Source organism: Alexandromys fortis, unplaced genomic scaffold (assembly GCF_014885135.2).
Source record: "Alexandromys fortis isolate MF-2015 unplaced genomic scaffold, M_Fortis_MF-2015_v1.1 scaffold_124, whole genome shotgun sequence".
In the NCBI taxonomy this organism is placed as follows: Eukaryota; Metazoa; Chordata; class Mammalia; order Rodentia; family Cricetidae; genus Alexandromys; species Alexandromys fortis.
This window is the reverse complement of record NW_026067995.1, coordinates 2,714,097-2,730,157: the sequence shown is the minus strand read 5'-3', so window position 1 is coordinate 2,730,157 and position 16,061 is coordinate 2,714,097. Positions and strand designations below refer to the sequence as shown.

The window sequence follows — 16,061 nt, the reverse complement described above, 5'->3', positions numbered from 1 at the left end:
AGACACTTCTACAACCAGCCCTTTCCAAGGGACATCTACACGATGGGGTCATTGAAGAGTCCTATCTTCATCTTGGTCCTCCACCTTCTGGAAGGGGTTCTGAGCAACTCCCTCATCCAGCTGAACAAAAATGGCTATGAAGGCATCGTCATTGCCATCGACCATGATGTGCCCGAAGATGAAGCCCTCATTCAACACATAAAGGTGTGTGCGAAGAGGCAATTTTCTAGGTTTTGACTGTTCTAGCTACTAGTATTTAATCAACACTAAGCATAATATTGTGTTAAAGGGAACACGATTTGTCTTGCTCTAGTTGCTTGACTTGGCAAGACACTTTTATGTCTGAATTTCCAATTCTTTATCTATAAAAGGAAAGCAATAACTCTTTACCCACTAGGATTTTTATGAGAAACAAGGTGAATGCAATGCACATAATTCCAAGTTAGATATGTTGTTGGCACTTAACGAATGACATCTGTATTTTCTGGCTGTAGGTTGTCACTGAGAAATATTTTGTGCTAGAGAAAGGCAGGTTCAGCTGTATAACAATAACGAGCAGGTAATTTTTCTGCAGGTTGCTACCACCACCACATAGTAGACCCTCTTGTTATTCTACTTGAAACTAACCTGTGAGGCTAAATAGCAGCCTGACAGGCAAGCCTTCACTTAGCCCTTCCAGTGGGCAGAGGCACTGCATCTGCTCAACCTGGAAGCAAGGGGTCAACTCGGGGCTGCTGCAGGTGTGTGCGGGAGAAGGACAAGGGTACACCTTTGTTGCCTCTTCTGTAAGTGGAGAAAAGGTACACAGAAGCGCTTTGTCCCAGGAGAGCTGGAAGAGCCATCCAAACTGTCATCAGGTAGAAAGATGAGAGAGTTCTTCCACCACAGTAAAGGGCTGGGAATAAGAAGGAAACACTTTCTAAAAGATCACCCTGGAGTCCTCAGTCTGCTCAAAGCACATCCATGGTCATTGCTTTGAAACGGGTGAGTGTCCTGTTCTGTAAAATGGGTGACAATAAGTGCTTCTCTTACAGAGCCTTGTGAGGAGCATGCAGAAGTGCACACCAGTAACAAAGACACAGATGGAGCTTAATAAACCGCAGCTACTGCCACTGTTTTCCAGTCACCTGTTTTTGCTTGCTTACTTGCTTTTTTTTGCTACATTTTAACAGTACTTTTACATTATTGTCTTTTATGCTTGTATTTGTTTCTCTCTCTCTCTCTCTCTCTCTCTCTCTCGTGCATTAGTTTAATTTGTATATCCATTTCATTATTAGGCAATATGTTATCTTTAGATTCGCATTTTAAATATTAATTCTTCTTTGACAATTTTATAATTTACATAATGCATTCCGACTAGTAGCCACCCCTACTCTTTGTCCCTTTCATCCCCATCAACATCCTCTCACTGTCCCTTTCATGACTTCTAGTTTTATTTAGTGGCACATTTGGTGGCTGTCTGTGTGACACTTGGATGGGCGCTATTCATGGGACCCTTGCACGGTCAACAGTGAGCTCACAACGGGAGGCAGTGACTGTTCTCTCTCTGAATCTATGTAGCAAACAGCTGGGCAGTGAAGGTTAGGGCGCCCTGAGCCCCTCCTCCATTAGTCGCCCTTTTACCCCCTTCTGAGGGCAGGTTCCTAGGACCAAAGTCCAGAAGATTCCCCGGGACGCATCATGGAGTTTGGGTGAAGAACCATTTCTGTCTGCCAGGATTCCTGGCCAGAGTATAACTCAAACAGGTGTGGGAGATGGAGGCGCGGCATGTCCAAGGAGGCATGCTTACCCCCGGAGGCCTTCAGACCCTCTTCAGTGCAAGCAAGTCCGTGCCTGAAACTGATCAGTAGTCAGAAGCCTCAGGTGGGCTGTTGATTGCCACAACAAAAACGAAGCAGATACCTGGAGAAAGAAGCAAAGTAGAAAATGGAAGAGACGCATGGCTGGTTTGTTTCTGTCTCAGGCCAGTGTGTTTTGGGGATATGCTAGGAGAAACTGGTACCTTATGTTTAATAACAGCAACTTGGTGTTCCACGAAGCTTTGAGCCTTCAGAGTGCTTGCCCTTGCCATCTTTGGTGGGTTTCCTGGTGAAAATCATTGATTTCTCACCGCAGTTACTGAATTGACTTTCTAAAATGAGCAAGGTCTGAACTATGCGAGCTAAGTTGGCTTTCACTTCTTCGTTCTGTGCAACAAGAACAGAGTTAAGTCTGACGGTGTCCAGAGGATCCCTGCTTAGGGAGAGTCAGCCCCTACTATCTGATGCCCCAGATATCTGATGTCTGAAGATCTCAGGGAATGCTGTTATTAAGGAAGCCATGGCCTTGCCCGGCTAGGCTTTTGAAAAGAAGATCCAGACGCGTGTTTGAATGACCTGTAACTCGGTCTGTTTACAGTGACGTTGTTACATGTGCTCTCTCTCTCCTCCCAGGACATGGTGACGCGAGCCTCCCCATACCTGTTCGAAGCTACGGGGAAAAGATTTTATTTCAAAGATGTTGCCATTTTAATTCCTGAAAGCTGGAAGACAAAAGCTGAGTATGAGAGGCCAAAACTCGAAACCATCAAAAATGTGAGAACAAACTCTTTTTGGCCAATTTTCTTCAGCAGTTTAGCTTTTGTTTCTGTTCCTGTGCTGGAGGTGAAGTAGTGTGGAATGAAATGGGATTGCGCCTAAGTCCCCCAGCTGTGAGCGATGCCAATCTGCTTGATGAAATGATATGGTCATCTTTTCCTACATTCCAGGCCGATGTCCTGGTGTCAGCAACCAGCCCTGTGGGTGAGGACCAGCCACACACCGAGCACGTGGGAGCATGTGGAGAGAAGGGACTCAGGATTCACCTCACCCCCAGCTTCTTAGCAGGAAAGAAGCTGAAAGAGTACGGACCACAAGGTATGGACTCAGCTAAGGCGTTCCAGCAGATACCTTAACACACCGGTTGTGTATTAACTACTGTGTTCTCTTTCTGCCTAAGCCTACAGATGACAGTGTGTTAGGAAGAAAGCCAGTGAAGCAAGCTTTTCATTTAAAGCAAGGAGCCAGAGCTAGGTATTTCTGAGCTATACTTTAGCATAGACTTGTATACCTGCAGATGTGTGGCACTTTGGTAACTTTATGAATTACTATAGCACCGGGTTATTACAATAAAATTGTTTGCCATGAAGCCTTAGACATCTATGGATCTATGTATGGGCTTCTCGGGACTGGATTGAATCTCCTTTCTGCAGTTCATAAGATAGCCACCAGATGGTGTCGGCATGCTCAGGCTCAATTGATTTGTGGTCCTGACTCAGCAGAATTTGAGTATTGATTCTGTAGGAATTGGGAGAGGCTCAGATTCCGAGTTTTTAACAAGCTTTCAGGTAGTGCTGCCAGGGGTACCACTCTCTAGGTAGCAGACGGAATTGTTTTGCTGTCATCTCTCAAAAGACTCTCCTCCCCCCCTCTGTCTCTCTGTCTCTCTCTCTCTCTCTCTCTTTCTCTCTCTCTCTCTTTCTGTCTCTCTCTGAACCAGCAATCCCAGGACAGCTGATCCAGAAGGATCCTGAGTTTTAGTTAGCCTAGGCTACACAGGAAGACCCTTAAAAGGAAGGAACAACTAAAGAAAAAGTTCAATCCTTACAAAAATAAAAATAAACTCAATCATATCAATATGAGCTATATAGAGCAATCTTTGAAGGAAATATTCAAAGTACATATACGAGCTTTATATATACATATATGAATGTGGCTAGTTATTGAATAACTAGTATTCTTGAATAACTAGTGTTGAAATAATAAGTTCTAAAAAAGACTAGACTCCTCCACTATCAGCTTGGTTTTCTTAACCTAGGTAAGGCGGAGGAAAAGGGCAAGACGCGGTGCCACAAGCCTCAGCCCCACACATTACGCACTGAGTAGCAAGGTCTGAACTTTGCCCCTTTGTTCTACACTACTCCACTTCATTCCCATAACAGGAACAGGAGATCCCTGACCTATGACTCAAAAAGTATGTGTTGAACTCATTGGTCCTGTGCTCACGATAGCTGTCACAGCTGTGGATCACACCCTCCCTTTAAATCACTTTTTTATGTATCTTGGCCCCAGTTCTTTGCCCTCAAAATCTTCTGCTATCTTGACAGCCATTTCCCTTCCAGAACTTAGAAGAAAATCCAGTGTGAACCCTTAGATCAGAGCAGGGATTGAGTTCCTCGGCACACCCCTCCCACCGAGCTCTCCAGACTCAGCCAGCCTGAAAAATGTTCATAAGTCACTAAGAGTCATCCAGATAAAACAGATACTTAATGGTGCCAAATCATCTCTAGATAGGATGTGCCCAGATACAACAAGGGGAAATCATATTGTCTGTCTTCACGGGGATAAGCTACGATGACAGTAAGATGCTCAGGGCCATAATGGGGCATGATAAAACTGCAAAAGAGGCGTGTCTAGTCCACTCTGAGCATGTTAGGGTGGCAGCTGGGAATCGGAGCTTAATATTTCCTTCTTAATGCTTTGGCAACAGACTCTCAAAAGTGTTGCCAAGGCAGGACTTGAACTGGTCCTTCTGCTTCAGCCTCTTAAATAACTAGGATTACAAGCTAGATGGAAGCTTGGCTTTCAGAGAGAGAGCAGTAATGACCACTGCAGAGACAGTGAGAGATACCAACTAGAGAAGGCAGGTGTCACACAAACCAGAGGTGAATGAGAGGATGTTGTGGCCCAGAGCAAAATCCCCAGAAACGTGCTAATTCTGGAGCACAAAGGCAAACAATAGCAAAAAGGCTGGCCTTACCGAGTACTCCCATGCTGTGCGAAGGACTTAACCCTTGTACCGCAAGGCATTCTCTCTCTTATCCTGCATGTCCTCCCTAAGATCACACACTGTGGGTGAGGCAGCTGCCTGACAGGGGGAATAACCTCCCGGCCCTCAATCATCACCCCATGAACACACAACAAGCCAAGAATAAATCTGTGTATTCCACATAACTGCATACTTCTCGCATTAGGTCACAGTAAGAGAAGCAAGCTCCTAATTTTATTATTTAGAAGTAAATAATAAAGCCAAGCAAAGCAAACATTTAGAAGAATTATCTTCTAGCGTGAGGTTATTTTACCCCGTTTTATGTCTTCAGCTGTCTGATTTGTTTTCCTCCCAGAGAGGGCGTTTCTCCACGAGTGGGCTCATCTCCGATGGGGGGTGTTCGATGAATACAACAATGAAGAGAAATTCTACCTATCCAAAGGAAAAACTGAAGCAGTGAGGTATGGACATTTTGACTTTACCTACACAATTTTAAAACGCAGCAAACTTCTCCTTGAATTACTTTAAAGATACCAGTTTTCAATCCTCTATCAAGTGGTTCTGCTAACTGAGTTCCTGTTTTGTAAGTCATGGCGATGGACAGGCTGCCAGGTACCTCTGCTTGTAATCTCCATCACTTTACTGACATGACCACATGTTGGTTTGACTACTCAAACCTCAGCCAATGGGCACCATTCCAAACTTGTTTGTTGTCCCCACTTCTCCTTTCTAAGCTTCCACACCATTAAGTACTGCGTCCTCCCTTAAGAGCAAGGCTAATGTGTGCGCATTGTTTTCTGAGATCTAGAAGCATTTATCAACTTATTCTCCCTTCAATGGCTACAGAGCACATTAGTCTACATGATGGCCATGCCCTCTTCATAAAAACTTTACCAAGTTAATCCCAATACTTGGGAGGCAGAGGCAAGTGGATCCCTGTAAGTTCAAGGCCAATCTGGTCTACAAAATGAGTTCCAGGACAGCTAGAGCTGTTATACAGAGAAACCCTGTCTCAAAAAAAAACAAACAAAAACAAAAACAAAAAACAAGCAAACCTACCTTTATCTATATTAGTAATATTCATTGTCCCTTGTCTTCCAGACAAATGTTTAAAGTATGTGTAGGCCTAGAACTAATGCAAGCATGATAGCTGTAGGAAGTTACTCTTTTCATACACTACAGAATATTTATGTGACCCGAAAGACTGTACTATATTTAATGGAGAAATGGTAGGGACAGTCCCAGCAAGAAGACGAAGGTGGCCTCTATGATCACAGTTGTCTCTGTTTACTCAGGAAGTTGTATCCGATTCAGTAGCACACAAAACGGAGGCAGAACAAAACAAGGCTACCAGAGGGGAAGACAGAAGATGGCACTTACACAAACGAGTGTTCTACTTAGAAAACCCAAGAAAGTAAAGTGAATAGTTTAGGTTGTAAGAAACATCAACACAGGGACAAGATACAAAGGGAATGCTCCAGGAGCTTTTCCATGTGTTAGCAATAACTCATTCAAAAATATAGTGGAAAAAAACACTTCACTGAAGTGTTTTCAATGGAAAATGCAGGAAGAAATGCTCAAGATTAATCTGAATAAAACTACAAAATAATTCTAAATGACTTAAAAGAAAACAAAGGCAGAGAGGATTTCAATACACGAAAAGTATAAATTCAACAAAAATTGATTTATTAATTTATAAAATTCTAGAAAAAATTGTATCTTATTCAAAAATTCTAGCAATCATTCGGTGAGATTATTTCTGGAAAAGGATCATAATAAAGGAACCTTTATTTGTCAATTTTAAATACACTTCAAGACTGAATTAAATATAATAATGTATATCCACAGAAATTTATATACAAAGTAACTTAACAGAGTTTGAAAAATAGATAAGGAGAGGTAAAATTTCTTAAGATATAAGGAAAATTTCTAACTATGGGAAAAACTAACAGAATCTCTTACAATTGGATAAACTTGTCAAATTGAAAAACACACAATACAAATTATACATATCTATGTACTAAAATCTACAAATGTAAATTATTAATTTTAATGCATAACAAGTTAATAAATATTAAGATTATATCTACAGGTAGTAAAAATCTTTCTATATGTTCACATCTCTATGTAGTGAAAGTTTTTCTGTGCACTTAAGAATTAAAATAATAGATGGTTGCAGTGATATGCAGCTATAATTTCAGCACTCAGGAGGCTGAGGCAAAAGGATATGAATTCAAGGCTAGTCTGGTCTACACAGCAAAGCCCTGCCTCAAAAAACAAAACCTGAGAAAGGCATAACTAAAGAATAAGGTAAAAAAATGTAACTGCCCATAAATTTTTTGTTTTACATGAACTAAACAGGGTGAAAAGGGAAACAGAAAAAAAAAAAAGAAATATGCTCACAGAAGCAGAACAATCCAAGCTTTTGGAACCATAGCCCTGACTGTGGAACTTTAAGAACATTCGGAGCAGGTGGGATGGCAGACACCTGTAATCACAGCATGCTGGAGCTGGGAGCAGGAGGGCCAGGATTCAAAGCCATGGTCAACTACAGAGCCGGTCTGAGACAAGCCTGGGACAGGAGAGTCTTTGTCTAAGAGGGCGGGGGCAGGGGGACAAAAACAAAAACCTGGAAATGAGTGAAGCACTCAAAGAAGAATATGCAATGGAAAGAAGACATAACATGTATCAGAGCTCTCATTTCCCCCCGTTTCTCAAGCAACTAATTTCATGTTTAAAAATCCATTTTAAGGAAATGATAGACAAGCCATATCAACAGATTTTTAAAATATGGTCAAATTTTCATGTGCTTATTTTTACACATTTTATTTTTGGGGTATTGAAAAATTAACAGAAAAAGTAAATTTAGTAAGTTAGGGTGAATTCATATAATGTCAAAAGAGAAAAAAATCAATAAAATTACACTATGCAAAAATGTGCTACATATCAATGTATTGAGATTTTAAATATGCCACCTCAGTAAGTTCATGAATCAGAAAACAAAGCACTGCCCTGCTGACACTCGGAAAACCTTTCAACAAGCCAGCACTCATTTAATTCTGATGACAAAACGTGTTTTTCTCTTCCCTTTAGTTTTTATGAGTGTTCAAATATTCTTTTATGCTTTTATGTTTTTATTATTTTATGTACTCAAATCTGTAATTTTAAAATGAAGTATAGGGGAAAGCATTCCATTTATAATTTATAATGGACCCCATAAACAAATAAGAAATTAAATGTCAATGAGCACACAAGAGCTGTACAAAAACTGATTGGAATAAACAATTAGGACAAGTAAGTAGCACAGGGACAATGTCCAAGTCCTGCGAGGAAGCTAAGAGGACTCTCGATGTTTTAGCACGAGGAGACAGGATTGGAGGAGCCTGAGAACTCTGGCCTAACTCAGGCTATCAAGGCACTATTCTTGAGGCTCCCCAGGTACTTTCTGGCCACATAAATGTCTGGTGTAAACTTAGTGCTTTTATTATATGAAGATATGTAATTTCTTCTTGGTTCAATAAAAAAAAGTCTTACAAATTTCAGGTGTGTTATGGACCCATTGCCTAAGCATTTAACCTTAATGTCTCTTTCAGATGTTCAGCAGCTATCACCGGGAAAAATGTAGTCCGTTGGTGCCAGGGAGGCAGTTGTGTCAATAAAGGAACCTGCAGAATAGACAAAGTAACCGGACTCTATGGAAAAGACTGTGTGTTCTTACCAGACAAACAACAAGTCGAGAAGGCATCCATAATGTACTCTCAAACTATTGATTCTGTAAGTGCCGTGTTCTTCCCCCAGTGTTTCTATGAATGTAGAGGAGGCAGTTTGGTTTTGGTTTTGCCCAGGTGCTCCAAGGGAGAATCAAGTTTTAGAGAGACTACCAGCTTGAGGGGGGGGGGGAAATCGATTCTCTTTAGGATAATCTTATTGCAGAAGACAAACCTACAGAACTCTTGCTGTGTGTCACACAGAGCCATATCTGGAGGAAGCGAAATTAATGTGCCATGGTTGGATTGCAAAGGAGTCTGCCGACATCTGTCCATCTGTCCATTGAACTGTAAGACCACAGAGGACTGAAGGACGGACATTCTCTAGCAGGATAGAAGATGAGGAAAAGGAGTAAAAGGAGGCAGGTTCAAGAAGCAGGAGATAGCCGGATAGTGGTGGTGCAGGCCTGCAGAGGCAGGCGGATCTCTGTGAGTTCGAGGCCAGCCTGGTCTACACCAGCTAGTTATAGGACAGGTACCAAAAACTATGAAGAAACCCTGCCTCTAAAATAAATTTTTTAAAAAAAAGCAGGTGATAGAGAAGGCTCTCCTTGGTAAAGAATCAGGAACAAAGGGATAGGGGTGAAGAAGCCTGAAGACCAACAGGAGAGAGCAGGAAGGTGAGGAGTGAAGGGGGAAATCTACATTAGGTTTTGTGACTGTGTTTGGTGTGAGAAGCCACAAGGCTTGAATAATAGTCGACCACACAGAGGGTCTCGGAGGGCTACAGAGACACCACTCGGTGGTAAAGTGCCTGCTGATCAAGCAGAGAGAACCTGAGTTCAGATCCCCAGAACCTATGCAAAAGCCTAGGGGGCCGCACTGAGAGATGCAGACAGGTAATCACTGAAGGTCACTGCCTGCCAGTTTTATAAATAGACAGATTTCAGATTCACTGGGAAATCCTGTCTCAGAAACTGAGGGTGGAGGGTGACTGAGGGAAGACATCTAACACTGACCTCAGACCTCCACATGAACAGGCTTGCATGTGCACCCACACACATATCTGTACACACAGCACACGAAGAACACCACATGCGATATAAATATAAAAGTCTGATATATCAGAGTAAAGGGAAGAGTTCTCAAACACTGTGGGGAGAACAAACTGGAGAAACAGCCACGTGGAAAAGCCAGGTTTGTCAGGCTACAGTGTAAAGGAAGACCACGAGGACTCGGGTGACAGAGATTTCATTGAAATGGGGTTGGTGGAGGAGGATTATGAACTATTAGTAGGAAGAAACGTCCAGACCTTGGTTATTTTGCCCAGCAACTTCCTGATTCCTGGAGCTGGGTGACAGGGTTCGGGCAGAGATGGTGAGAAAGCGCCAGCGGGAAGTGATGACGTCATTATAAAGGCGGGGCGTTTGAGAAAGCAGATCTCCAGGTAGATTTTAGAGAGAGCTGGAATGATACACGTTCAAGGTTGAATGCAGCATGTTGGTTAATGGGGTTCAGGAAGTACAGACGTGGAGTCCGGTTGTCTGAAACTGGAGAGATGACTGGACAGTGAGAGGAATACTGCAAAGTGTGGTGTGCAAAGGGGCGATGTCGTGGGTAGAAAATCAGAAGAATAAGGGAAGCCACCTTGGAGCAGGCGGGTTGTTCACTGAGGTCCCGTGACACACTAAAGACGAGGGTGGAAACAGACTTCAGACTGGGTTTCCCCGGGAGCGCCGAGTGCCATTGTGACACTGAGTCATGGCTATAAGGTAGCAGAGGAGCCTGGGGTGAGGACACACGGGGGTTATTTTGTTAGATATTTTAAACAAGTCTATTAATGTTATATGTATTATTGAATTGGCAATTTCAGGTTGTTGAATTCTGTACAGAAAAAAACCACAACAAGGAAGCCCCAAATGCCCAGAACCAACAGTGCAATCTCCGCAGCACGTGGGAAGTGATCCAGGGCTCTGAGGACTTTCGGCAGAGCACGCCCATGACGACTCAGCCACCCACACCCACCTTCTCTCTGCTGCAGATTGCACAGAGAATTCTGTGTCTAGTTCTGGATAAGTCTGGGAGCATGATAGTACGTTCACTGAGCCTTCCTTTGGGGGATGTGGATCATAGGTGTGTGTGCAATACAATCCGGCCCACAATTTGGACTTGGTAGAGAGTAAACACAACAGGAGGGCCAAAGACCAGCAACAGCTTTGTCATCAGAAATACTCGTCTTTGGCTGGAGCTAGAGCCCAGCTGACAAAGAGCTTGTCTTGCAAACACAAGGACATGAGTTCAAGGCCCAAAACTTCCTTGTGGTCCAGCGCTGGGTAGGTAGAGATAGGCAAATCCCTGTGGCTCTTAGACCAGTGAGCTCCAGGCGGGGAGAAGTGCAGAAGTACACGCACACACGTGCGTGCATGCACGCACACACACACACATTCAAGCAAGCATGCATGCACACACACAGAGACACAGAGTTTACATTGCCTCATTCCACAGACTCAGTATCAACTGTCCCCTTTGTCAAATTAAACTGATGTCAACTTATGAGCAAAGATCTGAATAATAAGCTTAATACAGTTCATATTTTACTAACACACATAGGTCTAGAGTTCCATATAAGCCTTCCTTAAACCTATTACTAATGCGAATGCATTCTGTTCCAGTGATTGCCTAATACAGTTTTTTGTCTTTTGCTCTTTATGCAAACACTCTAAAATTTTACCCAAAGTGGATGCTAGGCCCCATAAGAGGATACAGCTTAATTATAGTCTTAACCTGGGCAGTCACTTCCAGACGCACCTTAGCCTGGTCTGCTGGTAGCCGGTTGGTGTAAGCGCCAGCTTGACCCCTTTTATTTGCTTGCTCCTCAGGATGATGACCGCCTTAACCGTCTTAATCAGGCAAGCCAGCTTTTCCTGCTCCAGACCGTGGAGCAGGGATCCTGGGTCGGGATGGTGACATTTGACAGCGCGGCCTACGTAAAAAGCGAACTCAAACAGATAAAAAGTGCTGCTGACAGAGACCTGCTGACCAAAAGCTTACCCACAGTACCTGCAGGAGGGACATCTATATGCTCTGGGCTTCAAGCAGCCTTTACAGTAAGGCGTGTTCCACTATGGTAGTTTGCAACTGTTTGGGATTTTTTGCTTCTGTGAAAATTTCATTTCTGGTGTTTCCATACAAGGCTGGTGTCAAATAGGAGTATATAACCAAGGCTAAAGCAATGGTCAAACAGTGCAAAAATACAGACCTCTAACTCACTAATTCTTCATGCTTCCGTCCTTTTCTGCACGAGGAGGCATGCAGACCACTACTCAGAAGACGTCTGGTGTGCCTCCTCCGCCCAGCTCTACTAGGTTACCCATTCTCGTACTTTATGGCAGAGCCACCTGCTCTTACCTGATGGTTCAACTCAGTTACCTTTGTCTCCCTGAGTTGAACCATGGAAACTCCACAACACACAGTAATCATGAGAAATTAAACAAAGGGATCCAAACTGAGCCATCGATCTTACTTCCTAGTACCAGAAGCACTTCGGTCAGACCAAGGTTAAGACCACAGCTCTGAGACTCTTTCCGGTGTCCACAGTCTCAGTCCACACAGTCCACTCCCTTCTAATACATCAAAGTCACCTTGTGTGGTGGCCCACTGTCAGCACTCAGAGAACGCAGTGGGGAGAAGTCTCCTGTGCCTGCATCTTCCCCTCCAGCCTTCTGGCCACACAATCTCATCCAGAGAACTGGGGCCGCAGGACTTGCTTGACCTTGACTCTTTGTCCTGCGTGTTGGTCTCTCTCTATCATTTCAGTGATGTGTAGAGTCTGGTCTTCTTAAATGGATAAGAAGTGACTTTATTTCATTTTCTTTCCATCATAATCTTTTTTACATTGGCAGATGGACTGTCCTCTGTATGCTATTAAAAGTGTATCTAGGTACACAATTGTAGGAATCACTTTGGAGATAGGAGTGGGAGGGTCAATACATCAAGGTCATCCTTGTCTGCACAGGGAGCTTGATGCCTGTGTAGGCTACGTGAGACCCTGTTTCAAAAAGCAAACAAAAGGTGTGTGTGTGTGTGTGTGTGTGTGTGTGTGTGTGTGTGTATGTGTCAGAGAGAGCGAGAACAAAGTGTTTGCTTTAATTGGAAGGGATAGTAAAGGATAGGTAGCTACCTCTGTGATCTGGGTAACACTGTCCAGTCAGAATCTATGGCCACCAGCATGCAGTTGATATTGTCAGAGAGTACAAAGCTAAAGTTCCAATGTCATTGGGGTCCACTATCCCTCAGCTGGTTGCTGATGCTTTCTGAAGGCATCTTGGAATCTCTTGAAGCTTCTCAGGGAGAGATCAGATGAAGGAAACTCAAAACCCCTGTGTCCTTCCCCAGAACCGCCAGAACCAGGGCTACCCTGCATTGCACAGCTGTGCAGGCTAACAAGAAGTCACTGTTGATGTCCATGATGTTGAAGCGCTACCGCAGTATCTCTGCAAGACAGATGCTCCTCCAGCCCTGCACATGTTCCTTCTGCAGTTGTTCCTTCCTGTCCCGTGTAAATGCAGTTCCCACAAACCCCCTGCCCACCCCAAGACTGATTCCTGCTCTTAATCATTCCCTTAGGTGATTAAGAAGAAGTATCCAACCGATGGATCTGAAATCGTGCTGCTGACGGACGGCGAGGACAACAACATCGGCGCCTGCTTTGACCTGGTGAAGAGGAGTGGAGCCATCATCCACACGGTGGCCCTGGGCCCGGCTGCTGCTAAAGAGCTCGAGCAGCTGTCCACAATGACAGGTGAGGGGAGCTCTGCCGAGACCCACCAGTGTTTGCGCGGCCGACCCTGGGCTCCAGTGATCTGGGGAGTCCGGGGGGGAAAAAAATAAGAAGACATAGAGTCGTCTCAGCCAACAGCTACGCTTCTCCCAAATGGCCATTAGAAGTGAACCCACCCATTCTCTTTAAGGTCTTGGTCCCAGGACTAGGCCAAACTACAGAAAGTATGATTGTGTTACACCTTCGTGACCACTCGGGGAGCCCTTCCCAGATACCTTATAAGTATTTAACTTTACCTGAGAAAGACAGGAAGGAGAAGGAGGGAAGAGGTGAAGAGCCCGTGAACAATGCAGAAGGCTGGGTCAATCACACAGTGCACAGGCAGTTTCTCCACAGAAGATCAGTGTGTTGTGTATCCAAGTCCCACACACAAACGTGATTCAGAGAGGTCTCCTCTGACTATGGCTTCTTTAGCAGGAAAGGTGAACGTTTTCTTTTATTTAGGGATAGTATTAGAAACACAAATTATTACTGTTGGAGCCTCTTATATCTGCTCACGTTCCCTAGAAGCAGGGCCTGAGATGGAGGGTTGGATACCTGTGATTATAGAGGGAGGGTTCTCAAAGGGAAAGAAATGGAGGACAGACAGAGCATGAAGCAGGCAAAGGATGGAAGCAGATTTACAGTCTAGCCTCACTGCAGTCAAGGGGCCTCAGGGCCAGACACACAAAACAAACTGGGTCCTCCCTTGAAATAAGAGGACTCCCATTTGTATCAATCAATGGCATTTTATTGTTAAAGCAGACATAAGAATCTTTTTTGTGTGGGTGTAAAATGGTGCTGGTGTAAAGCAATCCCCTGCAGAACTAGTCATGGGTAGTTAAACCTTAGAGCTAGGCAAACTTGCACTTACCTGCAAGAGGACACAAGGGGACCTCAGAAACACTCTAAAACATTGCCCCTAACTTTGGATGCTCTCTAATAGCCTAAAAGTGACTGCCCAAGATGATTCCATGGGCTAAAGAGCTTGCTGCTAACTCACACCCTGAATTCACTGTAGAGAACCAACTGCCACAAACCATCTTCTGATCTTCACACACAAGGCGACACATGCACACACAAATACAAAAATATAAAAATTAGTTAGGAACAGTTTCCTATCCAGTCCTTTGTACCCAAACTTTCAGGGCTGGAGTATTATTTTTCTTTTTCTACACATCTCAATTTTCTGTAACAGCCCCTTTGCTCCCTGTTATTCTTTTTTTTAAAGTATTTATTTATTTATTATTTATACAGTATTCTGTCTGCTTGTATGCCTGCAGGCCAGAAGAGGGCACCAGACCTCATTACAGATGGTTGTGAGCCACCATGTGGTTGCTGGGAATTGAACTCAGGAGCTTTGGAAGAGCAGGCAATGCTCTTAACCGCTGAGCCATCTCTCCAGCCCTCCCTGTTATTCTTGATAGTCACACACGTATCTCTCTGGATTTGAAATACAAGTTAAAACCCAGTTTGTTAGAATTGCATTTCAATAATGGTAAGCCAATCAGAGGGGTCTATCTATGGTTTAATAGACTCTCATGTGAAAGCACATGGCCTTTAAGATGGAGATACTCTTGGAGATTTGTGCAGATAATTGAAGCAGCTTCAATTATCTGAAGCTATTCAATAGTTTCTGAAGCTATTCATTGCTAAAATTGCAAAGTCGGTATCAATGGGGCGCAGTGTTATAGACCTGTAGTCCCAGTGGTTGAGAGGTAGGGGTAGGAGAATCTGCTGTAAAGGTCATTCTTGGATAAATAGTGAATTTGAAGCTGGCTTGAGCTTCAAGAGACTATGTCTCGAACATACGAACACACACACACACATACACATATCAGTATTGACTTCTAAGTTAGTGTGCACATATATTTGATATTGATCTGTATTATCTATCCTGCTATTTTAGCTATGGCTGCAATGTTGTAAATACCTGCTTCCTGAAATATAACATAATTGCGTTTTAGGAGGTTTGCAGACGTATGCTTCTGATCAGGCTCAGAACAACGGCCTTGTTGATGCTTTCGCAGCCCTTTCATCAGGAAATGGAGCTGCCTCTCAGCGCTCCATCCAGGTTGGGATTCTTACTATTTGGCTTCTTGTGTCTGCTTATAATCACAGACAAGGCTACTAGACACTTTGAGTTCTACACTCCTCTGGGCTTTAGTTAAAACTCAGACAAGCAGAGAGAAAGTCATGACGTCAAGGACAAGCAGAGAGTGTGAATTTGGGGCTTTGTAAACCCAGAGAGGGAGGTAGTCTTTTTGTTGGAGAAAGAAGTATGGGACCTTGAAGGTAGAACAGTAATTTACAGCTGAATCTTAAATGACCCTAAATACCACACAAAGGACTCAAGAACGCGTACAGGCCATTTAGCTGGCTCCTAGCAATGAGGACCTGGTACTAAGACTGTGAGATGCATGCCGTATTGTCTGGGATGTGAAGTCTCTCTCTGCTCAACAGCTGGAGAGCAGGGGAGCCAATCTCCAGAAGGACCAGTGGATGAATGGCTCGGTCATTGTGGACAGCACAGTGGGGAAGGACACTTTATTTCTTGTCACCTGGACAACACAAGCTCCTCAAATTCTTCTCTGGGATCCCAGTGGGACGAAACAAGGTGGCTTTGTTGTAGACCCAGCCACCAAGATGGCCTACCTCCAAGTCCCAGGCACTGCCAAGGTATGAAGTCCACTTCCTTACAGATTAGATATTTTTTTTTTACAAATAGCTGTAGGGTTGTTTTTTTTTTT

The 16,061-nt window shown here is 43.7% G+C and overlaps 1 protein-coding gene across 1 annotated transcript in view; it reads left to right on the top strand.

Annotated features, from left to right (window-relative positions):
• Positions 1–16,061, top strand: part of Clca1 (chloride channel accessory 1) — a 21,772-nt gene continuing 5,711 nt past the window's right edge. The window contains exons 1-10 of the mRNA XM_050160204.1: positions 1–204; positions 2,433–2,573; positions 2,747–2,894; positions 5,141–5,246; positions 8,379–8,559; positions 10,366–10,584; positions 11,372–11,599; positions 13,119–13,293; positions 15,279–15,385; positions 15,775–15,990. Of these exons, the coding sequence (XP_050016161.1) occupies positions 43–204; positions 2,433–2,573; positions 2,747–2,894; positions 5,141–5,246; positions 8,379–8,559; positions 10,366–10,584; positions 11,372–11,599; positions 13,119–13,293; positions 15,279–15,385; positions 15,775–15,990 (1,683 nt within the window). The 5' untranslated portion in view covers positions 1–42. The remainder of the gene's footprint in view (positions 205–2,432; positions 2,574–2,746; positions 2,895–5,140; positions 5,247–8,378; positions 8,560–10,365; positions 10,585–11,371; positions 11,600–13,118; positions 13,294–15,278; positions 15,386–15,774; positions 15,991–16,061) is intronic.